This window comes from Barbus barbus (genome assembly GCF_936440315.1).
Source record: "Barbus barbus genome assembly, chromosome: 32".
Lineage (NCBI taxonomy): Eukaryota > Metazoa > Chordata > Actinopteri > Cypriniformes > Cyprinidae > Barbus > Barbus barbus.
In genome coordinates, this window is record NC_136760.1 from 5,099,380 (window position 1) to 5,122,689 (window position 23,310).

The 23,310-nt window shown below is 35.7% G+C and overlaps 1 protein-coding gene across 3 annotated transcripts in view; it reads left to right on the forward strand.

Annotated features, from left to right (window-relative positions):
- Window positions 1-687: 687 nt before the first annotated feature.
- LOC306852242 (vesicle-fusing ATPase-like) overlaps window positions 688-23,310 on the forward strand; it is a gene marked incomplete at its 3' end in the record, with an annotated part of 28,367 nt that continues 5,744 nt past the window's right edge. For 2 of the 3 annotated variants that reach the window (XM_079388951.1, XM_079388952.1), the window contains exons 1-19: window positions 695-788; window positions 6,698-6,783; window positions 6,884-6,983; window positions 7,150-7,189; window positions 7,578-7,744; window positions 7,828-7,935; window positions 8,026-8,101; window positions 10,432-10,587; window positions 13,539-13,738; window positions 15,522-15,687; window positions 15,794-15,868; window positions 15,950-16,137; window positions 16,666-16,761; window positions 17,118-17,274; window positions 18,569-18,702; window positions 18,834-18,900; window positions 19,151-19,230; window positions 21,501-21,635; window positions 23,018-23,131. In XM_079388951.1, the coding sequence (XP_079245077.1) occupies window positions 777-788; window positions 6,698-6,783; window positions 6,884-6,983; window positions 7,150-7,189; window positions 7,578-7,744; window positions 7,828-7,935; window positions 8,026-8,101; window positions 10,432-10,587; window positions 13,539-13,738; window positions 15,522-15,687; window positions 15,794-15,868; window positions 15,950-16,137; window positions 16,666-16,761; window positions 17,118-17,274; window positions 18,569-18,702; window positions 18,834-18,900; window positions 19,151-19,230; window positions 21,501-21,635; window positions 23,018-23,131 (2,157 nt within the window). In that variant the 5' untranslated portion in view covers window positions 695-776. Of the gene's footprint in view, window positions 789-6,697; window positions 6,784-6,883; window positions 6,984-7,149; window positions 7,190-7,577; window positions 7,745-7,827; window positions 7,936-8,025; window positions 8,102-10,431; window positions 10,588-13,538; window positions 13,739-15,521; window positions 15,688-15,793; window positions 15,869-15,949; window positions 16,138-16,665; window positions 16,762-17,117; window positions 17,275-18,568; window positions 18,703-18,833; window positions 18,901-19,150; window positions 19,231-21,500; window positions 21,636-23,017; window positions 23,132-23,310 lie in introns of all 3 variants that reach the window. The other variant, XM_079388950.1, reaches the window with a different exon arrangement.

The window sequence follows — 23,310 nt, forward strand, 5'->3', positions numbered from 1 at the left end:
CAGCCCTGTAGTATGATGATACGTATATATAAATAATAAAAAAAAGATTTATGGATAATCAAGTAAACCTAAGTTGCTTCAAGCTACTTAATGTTTATTTTGACATGTTACTATTAATATAAAAGTTATTCTCATGTTTACGTTCTAAAAACCCATTAAAGATTTCACAGCAAAAGCACATGTATCACAACCTCTGAAGCTGGACATTGTTAAAATACTATACGCCCTTTGGCTTACTTTTACTTACTAAAACAGTGTGTACAATCAATCAAGAGGAATGTAGAAGACTATGTACAACAGGGTTTTTTAGACCAATTTTGATAATGTTGATAATTTACGGGTCTTAGAAAGTCATAGTTAAGATCCATATGCCTCTGGCGCCATCTAATGGGCAATGTGTAGTTTGGAGTGCATTAATTAGTTTGATGCGACAGTGTTATTCTGTATAAACCCAGTAATATGCTCAGTTTATTTTGTACAAACACCTATGACAGAGCAATCATGAGAAGGCATGGAGAATTTCTACATATAAGCTAAAACATACACATAATAAAAATGGTTGTTATTATAATCATTAAATTAATTACACATTTTATATACATTTTAATGTTTGTTATAAAAAAATATTGTAATTACAATATATTATACCAAAAAGCTCGTGCTTTTATTTTGGTGGTTTTCCTCTTCCGGTTTGCCAGCGGTGGAGAGCAGTGTGTTCGCTAGAGGCAGCATCTAGTCGTGTTGCTCTTGCGGAATTCATCTTGACAAACGCAGAAATGGCTGGCCGGGTGAGTATTTCTTTCTGATTAAAGTTGTTTTGGTGTCGCACAGACATAACTCGTAATTTCGATAGTGTATTCTTCTCTTACAGAGCTCAGCTCCATTCATACGTGCTGTGTTTGCACACGTCATTCACACTCACGCAGCACCGGAAGACGAGTTCCATATCTTATGACTTTACAGGAAAACACTACTTTGGAGTGTTGCGAATACATAAAGTCACGAGGATATTTACAGTTTTTAATGTGGAAGCGACAGCTGTATTTTCTTATAAAGAGCGTTTGAAGAGTGACTTTGGGAAATGCATGTTAATATAACTTTGGTTGCTGTCATTACAGATCAAGAGTGAATGAGAGTTGATATTATGATAGATAAATGCTGTTTTTGACAGATGGCAAGGTTATTGATTTATGAATATTCAACTACCTAATTGAAAATAAAAATACAGTATAAGGCTTACAATATAATGTTATTTTTCAGTCGTGTAAAGACTTGGACATACAGAGGTCTAAAATGTTTTTATTGTTAACTATTAATTTATAAAATTTATTAAATCATATTCATTCATTGAAATAAAGCTCGAGAAAAATATTAGACTAAACTAGAATTGAAAAGGTTTATTTGACTAAAAGTAAGCTAAAACTAAAATTTAAAAAGAAATTTTATATATATATATATACATGTATGTGTGTGTGTATATATATATATATATATATATATATATATATATATATATATATATATATATATATATATATATATATATATATACACGTATGTATATGTAAAGTGCCCTCCATAAGTATTGGAACAGTAAAGACAAAAATGCTCTGTTGGCTGTGGAGACATTTGCAAATATGATTAAAAGATGAATATGAAACAAAACTACAGAATGTCGTTTTATTATTAGCCATTTCAACACATACATGTTTTACCAAATAAAAAGAACAGCACTTTTAGAGTTCATCCCACTCATTGATGTGAGCATAAGTATTGGGACAGTTGAACATAAGGCAGATATAAAAGACTAAAAGCTATTATTTAGTTGCAGATCCCTTGCACACAATCACAGCAGTGAGTCTGTGACCCATAGACATCACCAGACTCTTGGTCTCATCCTTTGAAATGCTTTTCCCAGCCTTTAATGCAGCCAATTCCAATTGTTGCTTGTTTTGGGGAGTTTCTGCCATTACTCTCCTCTTCAGCTGGTGAAATTCATGTTCAATCAGATTTATATCTAGAGACTGACTTGGGCAATCTAAGACTTTTCATTTCTTTGCCCTTATAAATTCCTTGACTGAACTGGCAGGGTGTTTTGGGTCATTGTCCTGAAGCAATATGAAGCACTTCCCAGTGAATCTGGTGGCATTTTCTTGAATATTGGTAGGCAAGATGGTTTTGTACCCTTCCAAGTTCATTCTGCTACTGTCATCATACATTAAGTCACCAGTGAAGTTGAGAGGGCCTGTTCCAGAGGCAGCCATGCATGCCCATGCCATGACACCACCTCCACCATGCTTTACAGATGAGGCTGTATGCTTGGGATCATTTGCAGCTCCCTTTTTTTCCTCCACATTTTTGCTTTCCCATCACTTAGATAAAGGTTCATCTTTGTCTCATCGGTCCATAAACACAGTTCCAAAACTCTTCTGGCTCACCTTTGTGCTTTTTTGCAAACTCTAATCTTGCCTTTCTATTTTTGGAGCTGGTCAGAGGTTTGCATCTTGCTGTGTAGCATCTGTAATTCTGTGTCAAAGTCTCCTGAGGACAGTAGATTGTCAGAGCATCACCCCAGCTTTCTGGAAGTTGTTGGTGATTTTACAGACACGTCTTTTAGGGTTCATTTTCACAGCTTTTATGATTTGTCTGTCATCAACTACTGTTGTTTTCTCAGCTGATCAGGTAGTTGTTAGTTGCTGGTGTCGCTGGTGGTTTCCAAACTCTTGATTTCTCCATGCCCTTTATTTTTGCTATAGCTCTAATTTACTTCCTCTTTTCTTTTAGCATCCAAATTGCTTGCTTTTCTCTCAAAGTCAGCTCCCTCATCTTCATCCTGGTTTGTGTGTGTCATCATTGAATGCAAGATTCAGAATGCAGAAGTAATGGATATAACTGATACGATACATTCCCTGCTTTTAATATCTGAAGAATTAATGCAACAGGACACAGCTGATCACTTAGAAAGACCTGTGAGTAGGGGTGGGCGATATGGGAAAAATATCTTATCACGATTTTTTATAGAAATATCACGATTCACGATTTTTATCCCGATTCTTTGTTAGTTTTACTATTTTGGTTTTACAAGTTGTCTGAGCATTACAGCCAAACTAGAAAGACAAAGATGCATGGCAGATATTTAGGCCAAAGTGGGCGAAGATAAAAAATCTTTGTCATTATTTTATTTTTCTTATTAAAAAATAAGAACAAAGATACACATTACAAATACACATAATATACAAATAAAACAAACAGTGCTTTATTTCCAGGTACAATAGGTGTATTTAGCAGAGCATTCAATGAAATTGAATGAACAAATATAAAAATAAAACACTATATAGACTGATTCCTAAAGCAACTGTATTAAAGTTTTTCAGTCAAGAATAGTGAGTGATTTTTCTCTTTTGCGTTTTGTTGTTTTGTTAACGTTAAATGAATAGTTCCCCCAAAAATAAATATTCTGTCATCTGTCTGTCAATTCTGTCATAATGTTTTATTTTTATATCATCATTTACTCAAAAGTTGTTTTAAACCGGAATGAGTTTCTTTCTTCTGCTGAACATAAATGCTATTTTGAAGAAGGTGGAAAACCAAACAGTTGCTGGTCCTCAGTGACTTCCATAGGATTTTTCTTTCCTACTATCAAAGTCAATGTAGACCAGCAACTGTTTGGTTTTCCACTGAGTAAATAATGACAGAAATTAAATTTTAGGGTGAACTATCCCTTTAATGACAGTCGACAGCACGTTTAGTGTCCTGTCCCTTTAAGATCTGCACGCATCTAATATACAGTACAGGCACGCATCCGTTTCTCTCTTAACTATTTACTTTCATTTTAGAGATAACCAACTGAGTCTGTATGTAAACCTTGTGTGTTTTGACAGTATTAGCGCAAAATATAACTTAGTTGAGTAATCAGGCGCTGTTAGACAGGCGTTTTAGTGCGCGTGCTTCAGGTGTATGCGCTCAGAACAAGCGCACGTCAGACCAGCGCGCGAATTAAACATTTAACCAGCAAGGCTTGTATGCAAATAATGTACTTTTGCGATCGCGAATAAGTGCAGTGTCCTGTCTGAGTAACTCTACTGCTGTATGTCGTGTTGTACAGTATATAGAGACGGAGGCGCCAGAACTGTATTTGACATAATGTGCGCGGTAGCGCGATACTACGATATTTCTTCAAAAGCAGATCGTGGAGACATTTTTATCGTCCACGATCAAAAATCGTCATATCGCACACCCCTACCTGTGAGGCAACTGTTCCAATACTTATGCTCACATCAGATAGAGGGATGAAACTCTAAAAGTGCTGAACTTCTTACCTGATAAAACATCTATGTGTTGAATCATCCAATAATAAAATGTGACATTCTGTAGTTTTGTCTCATATTCATATATAATATATATATATATATATATATATGTATATGTGTGTGTGTGTGTGTGTGTGTGTGTGTGTGTGTGTGTGTGTGTGTGTATATATGTGTATGTACAGAGCTAGTTAGTAACTGATTATATGTAATCTGGATTACGTAATCAGATTCCAAAAATTAAGTACTTGTAATTAGAGTAAGTTACATTTTAAAATACTTGTAATCAGTCTACAGTTACTTTATTATGGATTACATGATTACATATTATTCACACAATAGCAATAAATTATTAATAATTGATTGATTCTCCCTAATTTCTCTTTTTAATCTTTTAGATTTTCATTTCTAAAATAGCCTACTGATTATATACATATTATATATTTGTATATATAGTCCAGTTTTGTGGACATTCACACAAAGATCAGTCATTAGTCGGGTGGCGACAGCATTTGACCACTGGATTTACAAAAATCATTTCAGGTTTAAGAAGGGTTTCAACATTGCATCAACTACTGATGAACACATTCATTTTTATTTGAATTATTAGCGTACACTGTAGGTTTTTTAACCATGTATTTGCACATATTCATGTTATTTCTTAGTTACGTGTAATGCAGGCATTGCAAAACTTTGTCATCTAAACCTTATTCACCAAATATATTTGCTTTAAGTACCCCTGAGATTTTAAAATAAATATTTCAATAATTAAGCATCACATTTGCATGTTCACGGTTTCTTTGATTAATGATCACATGGCATGCAGGTAAATACAAATATATAATTTTTTTTAGTAAGTGTTTTATCTCAAACTAAAACTATAGAAATACAAAGAAAGTTCACTCCTATACTTATGAATGGGAGAAACTGCAACACGCAATATGGAGGAATAGTCCCACCTTTGAAATGAAAGAACCAAATTTCCCATAGAAACCTGACTAGACTAACCAATGCATATGCACAGTATAAGCAGGTTATGGCTCCGCATGCGCATTGCCTGGTCTAGCCTGAAAAATAAGCTTTTTAAACGCTATTTGAGCATAAGATACAACATTCATGGGGCAATTAATTTCAGATTTTTGTTGTTGATTTGACATGTAATTTAATTGTGAGTTCAGCGAGCAGTTTTTGAGATTTCAGGATTCCCCCATTCATTAAGATAGGTCTTGTACGAGCTGCCTGGAGACTTTCCTCGAAAGGGAGTTTAAAAAAAAAAAAAGATTTATTTTCATTTAAATTTTTTATTATTTAATTAATTGTCAGCTTTTCATTAAACTCACAACCCCCTGCAGTTCCTTTACGAACCCTAGTTTGGGAAACCTTGATGTAATATAATGTTTAATGCGCTTCATGTTGTAAATTATAATGAATGGAACAAGTTTTCTTACTCTTTGCATTTTTTACATCATTATGGTACAAGATAATGCTATTTAAATCAATGTGATAAACGAGTTAAATCAAAAGTAATCTAAAAGTAATCTGATTATATTACCTAAAATGTGCAATGTAACGGATTACGTTACTGACTACAGTTTTTGTCATGTAATCTGGAATCAGTAACGGATTACAATTGGTAAGTAATCTACCCAGCTATATATATATTACATTTATTCATTTAGCTGACGCTTTTATCCAAAGCGACTTACAATTGCTATATATGTCAGAGGTCGCACGCCTCTGGAGCAACTAGGGGTTAAGTGTCTTGCTCAGGGACACATTGGTTTCTCACAGTGGATTCGAACCCGGGTCTCTCACACCAAAGGCATGTGTCTTATCCACTGCGCCATCACCACAACCAGTATTACTACTACTACTACTACTACTACTAACAACAACTTTTTTCAATGTGGTCTCAAATCTTTGGGCCCCACTGTATGTGTTGCTTGTGTGTCAGCTGTTTGTTTGTTCTGTTGTATCACAGAAATAGGATAAGTGGGTTCAAACACACAGTCACAGTGCAATATGCATTAGCCAGCATTATGATTACAGGCTGTATATTTAAGGAGATTACGTGAGATTGAAAAGGTCTGGAATTGTTCTCTTGTTATCGTTAATACCACACCAGTGTTTATTGAAGCCCTTCAGTAATCCTGTAAGATCACACAGCATTACTGTATGTTCGAGCGACAGCTGGTTAAACATGGATATTTGTATGGATTGTTTGAATAAAAACCCCTGATCTAGATAAAGGTGGCTTCTGGAAAATAATAATTGAAAATGTTTAAGTGTGTTGACTAGTTAATATCCAGGCTGAAATTTGAGCGTTTATGATTCTGGTGTCACTTCATCACTTCTGTGCTTTTCGTGCTTTTTTATTCTTTCCTGTACAGCTAATGCAAGCAGCGAGATGCCCGACAGATGAACTGTCTCTCACAAACTGCGTGGTTGCAAGTGAGAAGGACTTCAAATCTGGGCAGTAAGTATTTGATGTGTGATGAATCAGAAACGAGAGATGCGATTGTATTTGTAAATGCATATGTCAAATAATTTTCTTTTCTTCCTTTTTTTATTCATAGACATTTGATCATTAAAACCACACCCACTCAGAAGTTTGTGTTCACAGTGAAAACCCACTCAAGCGTGGTGCCAGGAACCATTGCCTTCAGTCTACCTCAGGTACACTTTTGTGTCAACATTAAACAAAGGCTATTCTAACATCCCATGACCGTAGGATCTTACAAATAATATCTTTATAATAATTGTGTGGCCTGTAATATACTAAAGCACATGTAGGCTACATGGAAGATAATAGAAATTCATTGATATGCTCTCTGTGTCATAGAGGAAATGGGCTGGACTCGCTCTAAACCAGGATGTGGAAGGTATGTGTACCGTTTTACATTATTAACCTTGTGACCAAAAAACAAACAAACAAAAAAAACCCAGCACCAAATATGATTGGCTGCAAACTAATTGCTTATTTGTTTTTCAAGAAGCATTCCTTCTTATTATTAATATTAATTAAAAAAAACAATTTTGCTGATGCAAAAATTTTTAACAGTAGTGTAAGTAGACTTTATTTTGGAGTAGTACAAGTTTTTAGCGCAAGTTTTGTCCTATTAAATTGTTTTGGAAAGACATATTTCACACAAAGTCTTGTTTTCATTCACATCATATTAAATATGTCATGTACCCTGACTAACATCTATTGTATATTTCAACAGTGAGCGTTTTCTTATTGTAAGCTTCTCTCTGTTGTCTTGTGTGCAGTGAGTGTTTACAACTTCGACCCATCGAGACAGTACATGGGAACCATGACGCTAGAGATCGACTTCCTCCAGAAGAAGAGCGTTGACAGCAACCCATATGACTCTGATAAAATGGCGATTGAGTTTATCCAGTTTTTTAACGCACAGTCTTTTAGCATTGGCCAGCAGGTGAGCTGTCAAAGCACTAATGAAATTAATGTCATACCCACGCTTAATGAAGTATAGTTAAACCTGTGTTGTCTTCCTGACAGTTTGTCTTCAGCTGCTGTGATAAGCTTTTTGCACTGCTCATAAAAGATATAGAGGCCATGGATCCCAGCATCCTTAGAGGCGAGCAAAGCTCCAGCAAAAAACAGAAGGTAGCTTTTTATTGCTTACTATCAAATCTACCTTGTTATGTGTTAAGAGATGTGGCTTTAATATGGTTTGTCTCCATTTTTCTTTTTCAGATTGAGATTGGCCTGTTGCATGGCAACAGTCAGGTGATTTTTGAGAAATCAGAGAGCTCGTCTCTTAATTTGATTGGTAAGTGCTTAACTTGTGTTTAACACACCATCATAGTGGCCCTGACATACAACATGTGTACGAGTCTTCAGAATATTTTCTAATACGTGACCCTGAACCACAAAACCAGTCACAAGGGTCAGTTTTATGAAATTGAGATTTATACATAATCTGAAAGCTGAATAAATAAGCTTTCCTTTGATGTATGGTGTGTTAGGATATGACAATATTTGGCTGAGATACAACTATTTGCAAATCTGGAATCTGAGGGTGCAAAAAAATCAAAATATTGAGAAAATCACCTTTAAATTTGTCCAAATGAAGTCCTTAGCAATGCATGTTACTAATAAAAAAATCAGTTTTGATATATTTACAGTAGGGAATTTATAAAATATCTTCATGGAACATGATCTGTACTTAATGTCCTAATGATTTTTGGCATGAAAGAAAAATCAATCATTTTGACCCATACAGTGTATTGTTGGATATTGCTACAAATATACCCCAGCGACTTAAGACTGGTTTTGTGCTCCAGACTCACATATGGTACCTACAGTATTTAGTTCAGTCTTTAGTCTAGACTTATTAACCTAAGGACCTGTCAAGGTTAAACCAGCATTGTCAGCTGCTGCTGATAAATAGTCGTTATCATTAGTCACTGCTAACTTGATAAAGAGATAGGTCACTAATTCTTGTGAGTTGGGGTGAAACATGTGACTTTATATGCAGACCTTGAGCCAAAAACTCATCACCAAACACCAATGACTTATACATAAGGGTACTGTCATTTTAGACACAGCCAAAACTGTTGCAACAGAGATGGAAATACAGTTTTTAAATACATGAATTATGTTTCCATCTTTGTTGCCACAGTTTTGTTAGTGCCTTTTTCTGTTCTAAAGAAGGGGGTGTCCCAACACTTTTGCCCATATAGTGTATGTACAAGTCATTGGTGTTTGGTGATGAGTTTTTGGCTCAAGGTCTGCATTCAAAGTCACACCAGAGATGTTCAGCTGGGATCAGGACTTGGCTTTCTGCAGACTAGTCAAGTTCTTCCACACTGACTGAATCAATCATGTCTTTTTGAACCGTGCCTTATACACAGAGGCACTGTCATGTTAGAATAGAAAAGGGTCCTGTCCAAACTGTTGCTATAACATGAGAAGCACACAATTCCCTAGAATATCATTATATGCTTAAACATTAAGATTTGTACTCATACAAATTACTAAAGTAGTCAAACATGTTCATTAGAAGGGGGTGACCCAATACTTTTGGCAATATAGTGCATCTTTAAAAAAAAATAAAAAATTTCAGCCAATGTCCTATATTTTGTGCACAATTTATTTTCCTATTTAAAGAATTGAGCCGTTTCGCTTGTAGAATACACATGATTCTAATTTAGTTTTTATTAAAAACATAAATTAATTGAAATTACTTTAATCAATTGAAGTAAAAAAGAAGTAAATATATAATTTTAAGTAATTCTTTTCTGTGTCAACCATCATATGTCTGCCCTCATTTTAAGTACCTCCTATTTTTAGTTAGCAATGTCAGAAAAACAGAATGGCTTCTGAATTTACAGGGATAGTTCACCCAAAAATGAACATTCTGTCATCTTTTAATTGATCTCATGCCATTCCAAACCTGTATGAGTTTCTTTCTTCTGTTGAGCACAAAAGACAATATTTTGAAGAATGTTGGCAACCAAACAGTTGACGGTAGCCATTGACTTCTGTAGTATTCTGTACTATGGAGGTCAGTGGCTACCGTCAACTGTTTGGTTACCAACTCATACAGGTTTGGAACAACTTGAAGGTGAACTTGATGAAATTCTTTGATTATTTCTTTGACACCATATTGTCAAAAGTTTTTCTTTCTGACTGCTAACAGAAAATCACTTTGAAAGCATCCTATATTGGTAATTAATTCTTAAACACACACTAGATTTTAAAATGTGTTATTAAAATTTGACAGTACACATCTCATGGTGTAACACTAGATTGAGTGATAGGTAATGAAAACCAAATTTTGTGAATAAAAGTTAAAGCATGTGTGTAACAGATTAATCCATAAACTTTTACTTATTCTATGTTGTCCAGTGTCTCAATCTGTGGCTTCGCCTCAATTCAATTCATATGCTTCAAATAGCATATAAACCAAACTGCACCACTAGATGGCAGTCAGAACACGTGGTTTTACTTAAGCTACCTCACTTAATTGTCACCTCTACTCAAAAGTTTTACACATCGCTGAATATTTGACATGTGGTATAACCTTGGAAAATTAAATCTAAATATGTAATATATTTAGTGTTCCTCAGTGGTCTGTTTTTGGTCATTTTTCTTTAGGAAAATCAAAGGCCAGAGGTTCTCGGCAGTCCATCATCAACCCAGACTGGAACTTTGAGCGCATGGGCATCGGAGGCCTGGACAAGGAGTTCTCAGACATCTTCCGTCGGGCCTTCGCCTCACGAGTCTTTCCTCCAGACATAGTGGAGCAGATGGGTGAGTCTTATCTCTCACTCTGGCACTTTGAAGTGAAAACTGTATCAGCTACTTACTTTATAAACAACTAGCTTCTTTTCTTAGCTTGCTTGAGGTACCAAGGACCGCCACTAGTGCTCCTTCAAAAAATAAAAAGTGCATGACGCCCTTGTTTCTCTCTTGGAAAGACATATATCTCCTCTTTTTGTTTTCTCCAACCACATCCCTCTCAATTGAAGCGGCCAGTGAGGCAGAGGCACAGCATGTTGTGGGCGACAAGAAACACGCAGTTTGAGAGACAGGACAAAGCCAAAATATATAAGAGTTTGGACAGACAGTTTTCAGACCCTCCCAGCACCTCATCCTAACCATAAATGAGAGAATAGCTCAGTTAGAAAAAAACATCCTTATGTTTTCTTCTCCTTTGCCTCTGGCTTACGGTCAAAAGCCTAGTTTAAATTATATCCTCAGACTTCAGTCTGATTGTGTGTTTATGATTTATATTCAGCCTTTAAACAGATAAAGAATTGTTAAGGATGCTATCCAGCAGACACATTCCCATCAGATTGACTCCTGCAGCGAAAGTATTATAATCATTTTTAGTTGAAACTGCTGTCTACGTTCAGTTCTCAACTTTTAGACACTGAGTGTCTTTTGCCAATAATTCTGAACAAGTGTGTGCAAAAAAAGTTCTCACACTGAATTTCGTACAGATTCTCAACAGGTGCTCTTTCCTAAATGAGGAAGTGCATATCAGCGATGAAAAATTACCATAATACGCGGCCAAACCATCTCTATATAAGGACTTTCCACACAGCATTACTTGTACTGATGCAGTTGTGGCATATGCATATGCACACCTTTTTTTTTTTTGGATCCAGAGTACATTTGATTGTGTTTTGGACCTCTCACTAAGCAGCTATACCTACTGTTGCACTATAAGTTTTTATTTTGAAACAAGTGATTTATTTCTTGTGTTGCTTAGTTGTTAAATTTCTAGTAATTCTGACTAAATATTTCAGCTTAACACAATCCATCTTTTCTAAGGCCACCAGGGTGTGGTAATTGCGTACATGTGGTTTCAGTTTCTTTATCCATAACTGTTAACACTTAGTTTGTGGTTTAATTATAATTTTATACCATTCTGAACTTGCCGAACTTTCCACAAGAATGTTTAAATGTGCTAAGTCAAGCATCTTATTAAGATTTAGGAGTTTGAATAAACCCAGAATACCCTAGTTATCATCCACCAACAGCATAGCAACCACCTCGAACACCCTGTCAGCACCTACCGTCAGCCTAATATGGAGGTTTCAATAGATTTTTCCCCTGCAAGGTTCATCTAAACACTCTGAAACTGTGATGAACAGTAAGCTTCCAGATGACTTGATCATGCACACACACATACACACATACACAGACAGCCTTCAGAGTGCAGTGTGTGTGCGAGAGAGAGAGAGCGAGAGATGACCTTTGTGGTGTGATGGCTTCAGGAGTCGGCCTCTGGCTCGGGCAGCTGGTTGCTCTAATGAGATGGTGGGTCTTGATAGCGCAAAGGTGAGCGCCTAATTGGGGTTGGTTTTGGAGCCCAGGTGCTGAAGGAAGAAGGTGCGGGTGTGTGTCTGAGTATGTTATTGTCTGACAGCACTTGGGTGGGAGTTTACACCAATACACCCAGTTTCTCTCAAAACTCCCACCAGCTAAAGGTCATTTCGGTCTGGCCAGCCACAGCCTCGTTTTTCTCCTCCGTGAAAAGTCTGGAAGCCTGACCTCCCTGAACCTGAGTCTGTCATCAGGTGTAAATGGCCATACTGATTCTCATCTCAGGCCTGCTGGTTATCTCCAGCTTTCCCGCTCTCTCCAAATGGCAGCCAGCAGATGTTGTTAACCAAAAACAGGGGTCTTGTCTGAGAAATGCCATTGCTCATCAAAAAGACCACTGTGCTACTATATAAACAGATGTATTCGACACTTCGCCATACTTTTTATGCGTGCTTTATATATGGGATTAGCTTTTTTTTTTTTTTTTTTTTTTACTCCGCAAGGATGTATTAAATTGATATGAAGTGACAGTAAATGCATTTTTAGTGTTACCAATGATTTCTATTTCAAATAAATGCTGTTCTTTTGAACTGTTTAAAAATATTAAACCGTACTGTCAGCACTGATAATAACGATGATTGTTTCTTACGCACTAAATCAGTATATTAAAATGAATTCTGAAAAATCGTGTGACACTAAAGACTGGAGTAATGGCTTTTAAAAATACAGCTTTGCCATCATAGGAATATATTTAGTGCTGTCAAACGATTAATCGCAATTAATCGTATCCAATATAAAAATTTTTGTTTACATAATATATGAGTGTGTACTGTTTATATTTATTATGTATATGTAAATACAAACACATGCTATGAAAAATATGCTATGATTAAATATTATATATAACAAAATATATAAATGTATATAGGTGTAAATATTTTCCAAATATATACTGTATGTGTGCACATTTATATATACATAATAAATAAACACAGTACACATACATATAGTATGTAAACAATTTTTTTTTATTTTGGATGCGATTAATCATTTGACAGCACTAAATATGTTACATTTTAAAATGAATTAAAATAGAAAAGAGTTAATTTAAATTGTAATGATATTTTACAGTTTTACTGTATTTTTGATCAAATAAATGCAGATTTGGTGACCATAAGAGATAAAAAAAAAACTTGAACAACAATGTATATAGCAAAAAAAAGTTGTGCATTTACATGTATTCAGAGTGTAAGGAAAAATGTGTTGTCTTTTTTGCTTGGTTATACTACATGACATGAGTTTGGCGCGTTTTAAACTCATTTCTTTTCCTTTCATTTATTTTGAACACTCTTATATAGTTTGTCATTGATGCTTATACCATTTTGTAATGTCTTATGTTTCATACTCTCCGGTTTTGAATCTTTCCACAGGCTGTAAACACGTGAAGGGGATCTTGCTGTTTGGGCCGCCCGGATGTGGTAAAACCCTGATGGCGCGTCAGATTGGTAAGATGCTGAATGCCAGAGAGCCGAAGGTGGTCAACGGGCCAGAGATTCTGAACAAATATGTGGGCGAGTCAGAGGCCAACATCAGAAAGCTGTTTGCTGATGCTGAGGAAGAACAGAAGAGGGTAAGAAACCAGGAAAAACGATGCAGGGAAAAGAAATTTCATGCAAATTATTACACATTACACACTTAGGAAAAACTTCCATTTTTTTTATGCACTTCACAAATCACTGTTATCTTAGAAAGGCCATACGGACGTTTTGCACAACCTTACATTCATCTGGCTCTGTGACAGAACCCACCGATATTTGACACTTTAAAGAAAGGTCGCTCTGTCAACAGTCCAAAAAATCATGGTGAGCAAACTTAGGTTTGTACGAAGGATGCTGTTCCCAGTTTTGGGCTCTCCAGCAGCTCTACAAATAACTCCAAATTGCTCAAATATACTTACTGAATTACTGTAAATGGCCTTGTGTTTGCTTGGAAACATTATCATAGTTTGTTTTTTTTCCAAGGGTGATTTGTCGAGAAGTGTTGGCAGTGAACTGCTGGTTCCTGCCGTGCTTGAGTGTGATGTTGTGTTGGTAGACAGTGTGACTACATGACGTTGAAGAGCTCACTCGTCACCTCTTAATGAGTGTTCGGCTATCTCTAACCCCTCACCCTGACTCACGGGAGGCCACGCACACTCATACTGGCCTCCCATCTGTGCTAAATGTTACGACCTAGCCTCTGACAGCCTCCCAGATGAAGAAGATAACTCTTAATTGTGGGCCATTGTCATAGAGTTTATACAGTCACAGTCCATTCACCAACCTGGCATTTAAGCAGGGAGCCCAAGAGAACTATACACACAAGTTTTTAAGAGCACATCTAAACAAAATTCGAGTTTTAAGGCTGGTCATTTAACCTGACTTTTTATTTTCCTTTGAGGCTGTCTATTCTGCTACTAAATTGCATTCTATCCTGTTCTGCTCTGTTCTATGTTGTGCTGTTCTGTTACCTAAAACAAACTAAAACTATTAAAAAATGTTTTCATTAATTTAAATAACGCTATAATAAAATAAAATAAAAAAATATTATAATTAATATAAATATTTGATGAAAAACTTTTAGTAAAAAAAAAAGCTTAAAGTAAAATGTAGAAATGTTCACAAGGTCTTGGCAACTAACTAAAATAAATGTACATTTACGTAAGTTTACTTTTAAACAGTAAAATTGCTAAAATTACTAAAAGTAATTTTAATAGTAATTTAGTTATAGTACTAAATTACTAAAATAAAAGGTAAATATATATATATATATATACACACACACACACACACACACACACACACACACACACACACACACACATATATATATATATATATATATATATATATATATGACAAGCACATGAAAAAATGTCTAAAACTTAGACATTTTCTAAAAAACTTTAAATGAAAAATGAGAATTTTCAAATATAAGCTAATTCAAATCGATACATTTTATCATAGTATATTACTTGCTTATTACACTAATAAATTAAAGTAATAAGTGCTTTTAATAAATACCTGTTAAATACTTTTAATGTAAAAAAAATACTTCTCTTTTAATTCGACATTTTAAAGTCACTACTTTTAACAATAATATATAGGCATTGATAGCCATATAGCGCAGTTGCGCTTTGGGCGTCCCGAGTTCGAGTCCCAGCTCGCGGCCCGTACCGGATCCCGCCCCCCTCCTCTCTCCCACTTCGCTTCATGACTATATATACAGTCCTATCATAATAAAGTCAAAGACACCAAAAATTTATATTCTATAGTAATATTACTAGTGAACCTTCATATGACAGTTTTAAAATTATGGCTGCCCTGTTATAATTCTTTTCTGTGTCTTTTTTTTTTTTTTTTTGGCTTTTGAAGTTGGGGGCCAACAGTGGACTGCACATCATCATATTTGATGAAATTGATGCCATCTGTAAACAACGTGGCAGCATGGCGGGCAGCACTGGGGTCCACGACACTGTAGTCAACCAGCTACTGTCTAAAATCGATGGTGTAGAGCAGCTCAACAACATCCTGGTCATTGGTGAGAACTTCCTGTGATATCAGCCAGCATGACAAGAATGACAATGTTCAATGTTTTGTTCAATGATTTGGCTTTGTTTTCATTATTAAATCATACTGTATTTAAGGAATGACTAACAGGCCAGACCTGATCGATGAAGCCCTCTTGAGGCCGGGCAGACTGGAGGTCAAAATGGAGATTGGTGAGAACTGAATGACTCTTTTCAATAGGTCACATATTCAAGGTTTCTGAAATAACTAGTTGTCTAATCATCCTTCTCCAGGCTTGCCTGACGAGAAGGGCCGTCTTCAGATCCTGAATATCCACACTGCAAAAATGAGGCTGTCAAACATGCTGACCAAAGATGTTGACATAAAGGAGCTTTCTGTTGAGACCAAGAACTACAGCGGAGCAGAGCTGGAAGGGCTTGTGCGAGCTGCCCAGTCGACTGCCATGAACCGTCACATTAAGGTCTGATATCATCATCTCATCCACAATGCACCACCACAATTACAACTAATTATGGTTGATTTAAACAAAATCAGTTCTGAACTCGGGTTGGAATTTATCTCAAGCAGTTTACATCAGATTACAGCAATGTTGTGTTACACATTTGAATACCATCTAAATGCTGTGGTTTTTATGCGAATATAAGAAAAGATTGTTTCAATGCTTGAGGTAGTAAATTGTAAACAAATTAAATCTTGCTTTATATGAAAACAAGTTTTTAGAAGCTTGTTTGAAGCCTTTTTTTATCTTTTGTATAGCTAGACAAAGTGCGCGTGTGTGTGTGTGTGTGTGTGTGTGTGTGTGTGTGTGTGTGTGTGTGTGTGTTAGCAGTAACACATGCCCATATTTGATGGTGTTGACACATAATGCTCCCATACTTGATGGAGCTTACACAGGTGTAATAGGTCTGTCTTTCTCTTGCTTCTAGACCTTTAATTTTGATTAAGTGGATGAGTTTGAGGATCAATCTGTGTGTTTTTGCTCCTGTAGGCCAGTACTCAGGTGGAGGTGGACACAGAAAAGGCTCAGATGCTGCAAATCAGCAGGAGTGACTTCTTGGCCTCTCTTAATAATGACATCAAGCCTGTAAGTCCACTAGCCATTATTGTATATTCAGTTTGGATAATATGTTGAATCCAAATCCCCTGATTACATCTCATGCAGCCAAACTTCACTATTGGTATTAAGTCTGGCCCACATTGGAGTTCATTTTGGGAAAGAACCGCCCGCTTAGACCTAAGGTTGTTGTTATTTACATCCAACATGTAAATTAATGTTTGGTGAATTATTTTGTGCATTTTACACTGTGTGAATGGGCCACCTGGGACTGAAATTTAAAAGAAATATGTCAAATTATTATGCATTATTGAATCATTTTAGCAGTGAATAAAGTAATTTATTGCTTTAATGTTTAATGCAGATCTCTCTGTTTGTCTGTAAAGGCTTTTGGCACTAATCAGGAGGATTACTCAAGTTACATCATGAACGGTATTGTGAAATGGAGCAATGGTGTGTCTGACATACTGGGAGATGGAGAACTTTTGGTGCAACAGACCAAGAACAGTGAACGCACACCGCTAGTAACTGTGCTTTTAGAAGGCAAGTCTTACACACAGACTTTACAGTGTTACATTTCCTTTTAGTGAGTAAAAAAACAACTTGGTTCTCTCTCTTAAATTAAGCATAGAAAAGCTGGATTCAATTTAATGAATCAGTTTAGACGGCAAACCAGTACAAAAAATGATTCACAGATTGAGTCCTTGTTCAGATACTGGTGTAGCATTTTTTGTTGCAATACACAAAATATTATTGTAAGATTTATTACAGTCATTTTATGAAATAAATGCAATTTAAATCAATGAATTCAAATATTTAATCAATAATAATATAATATTTTTTTGTAATTCAAAACATTGTCTGCCTATCAGCCACTTTGCTTGTGAGTTTGCTGACAACTGGTATGCTTAGATGTCTTTGGAGGGTTTTTTGGGAGGATGTAGTATTTTTTCTGATAAAAAAAACAACTGTTATTTATTTATTTATTTATGTCTTTTTTTTTTTTTTTTTTTTTTTTTTTTAGCAGCAGCTTCGCTGTGCATATTTGCAGCGTTGCACAATTTGGCCACAATATAATTATAAAAGTATAATTATTGAATAATTACAAAGAATTGTTTTACTATTATTTCTTCTTCTTCTTCTTCTTCTTATCATTTATGATTAAATAAAAAATAAAACAAGTAATACTATTGTAATAATGCTATTTCACTGAGAAATAATGAATATTTTAGAAAAATTATACAACTGTAAAATAACAATTTTAATATTTCTGTCTTCATTTATTTTTCATTTTCATATGTTAAATGCTTCTTGTTACAAATCTAGTAAATGAGTGGTGCCCATTGTGTTCCTAAATGCACATTTTAAAGGACCATAGCCCAGAATAGATGCAGTTTGGAGCAACATTTACTGTGAACAAAGCCGCTCTGAGACACTGAAAACACTGGATCATGATTCATGTAAATGAACACAGTGCTGTACTTCACTCTGAAATGCTCTGTACATTATATTTATTTAATTATATAACAGCATTTGAGATTTGATGATTCCACAAATACATATTGTGATTTCATTTATTTATTTATTTTTTTGGTGAATTGTTTAGACCTAAGACAGGTCATGAAGGTGGCATCTAAGAGCTAATAGCTAACTGTTCAAAAGGATAGCTGACTGTAAATTTATGAGTAACTTATAGCTTGACAAGTTACAGTTGCACACAAACACTGAGGGAATAGCATTCTTCCCTGCTCTTGTTCTCTGGTTCACACAAGCAAACATGCACCATAATGCTGCAATCTGATATGACTGAGAGTGTGAATGCTCTCCGCTCCCTCAGGGCCTCCACACAGTGGTAAGACCGCACTGGCGGCCAAGATTGCAGAGGACTCCCAGTTCCCCTTCATCAAGATCTGCTCTCCAGACAAAATGATCGGCTTTGCAGAGACTGCCAAATGTCAGGCCATCAAGAAGGTAGCATCCTCGTCGCTGTATGACATTACGAGATTTGTGCGTGTTGAAAGCAGTTGTCATGAGGGATGCTACTGATGTGATATTTCAGCTGCTGGCCTTTAATTGTGAGTTTATGGTTTTCATCTCTTTAGATATTCGAGGATGCCTACAAGTCCCAACTGAGCTGTGTGGTGGTGGACGATATAGAAAGACTTCTTGGTGAGTCTGTCACAACGAGGACGATGCACTTCCTGTCAAATCTGATAATACGTTCAAAAACATCACCGTGCTCTTTATGTGTGCCCTTTTATTATTTATATGGATGTAGAGGGGCTGTATGTACTCTTGTCTAGTTTTGTTCTTGTTTTATTTGAAGTGATGGCAATATACAATGGAATGCTTGGTCTGCATAACAAACCTACTCAATGCTGTCTTCTCATCAATGATGTTTCTCCACTCCACTCCACAGATTTTGTTCCCATCGGGCCACGGTTCTCTAATCTGGTGTTGCAGGCTCTGCTGGTGTTACTGAAGAAACCTCCTCCTCGGGTGAGAAAGTTGCACAATTACACCAGCTTGTAGTACTGCCATCTACGGACAGGGAGCAGCACCTCCTTTTCACCAGAAAACACCATCAGAAAAGAGTTAATCTAACTGCTATGGAGCCGCTCACTACATTTGTTCTTTGTTCATAGACATGTCTGAGTTATTTTAGTCTGCTATTATTTTTATTATTATTTAATAGTTTAACCTTAATGTTAGGGCTTTTTAAAACCTCTAACCCCAAGTATAATCCTAAATCAGTGGTTCTCAGACTGTAGTCTGTGAAGGATTCCTAGTGGTCCTAAATAGATACAATTATTGACAAAAGTTACCAACATCGAATTAGTTGCTTTGGTAGTCAACTCATACCATTGAATTGAACTCAATGGGCTAAAATTTATATGTGATTTAAAATATTTCTGTTTTCTCATATTATATGACAGTTATGTATTTGACTAAGCACTTTAGTAAATAAGCAGCGAACTCTTAAGTAAATCATCTATATAAAGATTAAAAGTAATATATAATGTATGAAGAGTTTATCTGCAAAAAGATGACAACTTTTTTTTTTTTTTTTTTTTTTAAATAATGTTTTTTATTATGATGTCATGTTTTTATTGTGTTAGTTAGCTGTATATTTTATAGGGCTGGGTATTGTGACCAATTCTTCGATTCCATTCTTATTTTTATGGATTCGATTTCGATTCGATATCGATTAGCTATCAATATTTCATTTAAAATGTTAGTTTTGCAGACATGGGATCCATATTTTGATATAAATGCTGGTAACTGAAACTCTCCTACTTAAGTTTATTACTGAAATGCACATCTACATTAATAATAGGGTGCACACAGTTGTTTTTTTTAGTGGAGCAATTCGAAAGATGGTGACACTTTCAGGACGAGAGGTGAATATTCATATCCTCTTACGTGAAGCACGCGCATTAAGAATTTCCCGAATCGATATCGTTGCGTTAAACTGAAGATCGATTAAAATCGGAGAATCGATATTTTTTACCCAGCCCTAATATTTTAGTTATTTTTTTAACCTAATCAAAATAACCCAACTGCAGTTTGATTGTGATTAATTGAAATGCACAATGAAAAAACATGATTTTTGAAAATTGTTATAAACTTTTGTTTTTGCAAATGAACTCTTCATATATTCAACAAAAGTAGTATTTGTATTTATCAAGAAGGCATTAAACTGATCAAGTGACATTGAAGACATTTATAATGTTTTGATTAATCAGAGAATCCTGAAAAAAATGTATAATGTTTCCACAAAAATATGAAACGGCACAACCATTTTCAACTGATGATAAGAAGAAATTATCCTTAAATGCCAAATCAGCATATTAGAATGATTTCTGAAGGATCATGTGACACTGAATACTGGAGTAATGATGCAGAAAAGTCCGCTTTGACATCTCATTTTAAAATATATTCAAATACAAAACTATTTAACGATGTTACTGTATTTACTGTGAAATAAATGCAGCCTTGGTGAGCATGTTTCCTTCAGGTTTTGAGTCTGTGGTTGCCCCAAATGTTTGAGGACCTTTGGTTAAACTTTGGTATGTAACTTGTTCCACAACATTTGTATTATGGACACAAAAGGCACTTCAAATTTTATTGAGAAAAATCATCACTTTCCTAAGCAGTCACACATACGATTTAAACAATCTAGGGCTGCGAAACAATTAATAGGATGTAAACCTAAACTTTTAATTTGAATGCGATTTAATCGTTTTACAGCCCTAGAACATTTTTTTGCTGCAGTCGTGTTTTTCATAGTGTACAGATCCCCCAACAAGCTACTGTTGTGTCTGCCTGTCTGATGGCAGTAAGTGTGTATGTAGACAGGAATAGGTGTTGTACTGGGTTTGTAAGGTGTTTTGAATAGCTGAGGGTCTGTTCCTCCAGATCAGGACTGTATAGAGCAGCACTCAGCAGGGAGTCGGATCTTGGGTGAATTGATAGAAAGGGTTTGTGAGAGAGCCGAGACCTGGCAGGCCCGCTGCCTGTGTGGCACCTCATCTGCATGCACTAGCATATACTGGGCGCCACAGGGGGCGACCCATAATCCCCTCTGCTAGCTGGGGCCTCTGGGAATGGCCCACCTCTTTACTTCACGTAGTTACGCTCCATGGCATGGCTATAGTAACACATCTCGAAAGTTCTTCAATGAGCAATTTTGACCTTCAGTGTTAAAAAGTTTTACCATAAATTGTAAACAAAATCATTTTACATGTTTGCTTGTATTTACACTGCAGGGTCGTAAGTTGCTGATTCTTGGCACAACTAGCCGGAAGGATGTTCTGCAGGAAATGGGGATGTTGGACTCTTTCAGCACTACAATTCACATCCCTAACATCTCTAGAGGAGAACATCTTATGGAGGCCCTGGAGGTGAGGCTCTTATAAACGCAAAGAGTTCAAGAGATAAAAGAGATGTGCAGTTGCCCCAAATGGTTTTGGACACTTAACCTTATAAAGCCTAGTGTATCACATTTGATACATACATTTTTTTAAGGCCTCTACATTATCAACATAATCAAAACTTATTGTACATAATCATAACATGCCTTCTGTCATCGGAGTGCTAGTTAATATTAATTCAGCAAGTAAAAGGCCATTTAGTATAATTGTAAAAAGATCTACCTTTACTGATTTTTATAATTTTACTGATTTTTATCATTATTATGTTAGTAAATGTAAGAATAACTTTTTTATTTTGGAATTAACATTTCAAGATGAACATTTGCTGAATGAAGCAATTTAGGTTTACTGGATTACCCTTTTTTTGAGGAATGTTTATTTGTATCTCTCAGTCATCATTGAATTTAAAGACAGCCCATAAAATTTAAAATACAGAGCTTTGATCATAAAATGAAGCATTTAAATGGCTTATATCTTGCTTAGAGATGATATCAGGAGATGTAGAGTGACAATATACATATAAATGAAATAAGTGTATTTCCTCATTGCATATTTTTGCTTAGTTTGAGCCTCTGAAGAGAATTAATTGGTGTTTTTTCCTCTTCAAGTTTAAGCTTCATATACTCACTATATCAATATATGGGGTCATAAAATCCTAATGTATCAAATATGATGCAAAACATATTTCATATAAAGATTCAGTATTCTTTTTCATGTAGAAATACATTTTTCTAAATATTATTTTCAGGCTGTTGTCACACTTTACAGAGTTAAACCACACTATCACAATCATGAAAAAAAAACTTTGTTGCAGGTAACGGACATTAAATCTATAGTATTATCATATAAAACTAAGAAACATTGATATTTTGCTATACAATGTAAAACTTTCATGCATTTTAACATGTGACTTAGATGTCCACATATGTTTTGGGGGTGATTATAATAGGGTTGAAGGGCAGAAACACAAGGTTCTTGAAGAACAAAATGGAGCAATCTGTGTTGCAGGCAAATCATCTTAAAGGGATAGTTCACCCAAAAATGTCAGTTCTGTCATCCTTTACTCTTCCACCTGTATGACATTCTTTGGTTGTTGTCCTTTTCCATAAAGTGAAAGTCAATGGGGGTTCAGTGTTGTTTTGGACCCCATTGACTTATTGTATGGGTGAAAATATTTATGCATGTTCCTTAGAAGTCATATGGGTTTGAAATCACATGAATGTAAATGATGATGGATTTTTCATTTTGGGGTGAACTGTCCCTTTAACTCTTAAATGTACATTTCAAATTCTGACCATAGTTTTTCATTATTAGGCCATAACTGACTTTCTGTTTTCCTCTGTGTGGCTCAGCTTCTCGGGGGCTTCCAGGAAGAAGAGCGGGCAGCTATTGCAAAACGGGTGAAAGGACAAACGGTGTGGCTCGGCATTAAGAAGCTGCAGATGCTCATTGAGATGTCACTGCAGGTGAGATGCTGAAAGACCTTTTCACCCTGCGGGTTGTCTAGACGACTCTCTGAGTCACAGCTTTTCCTGCGAAATCATCTGCGGTTTGAGTCAATGTCAAATTCAATTACTTTATGGCATCATAATGAAAACAAGCCCCTCCAGATGTGCCTTCTCTCTCAACACGCACAAATAAACAG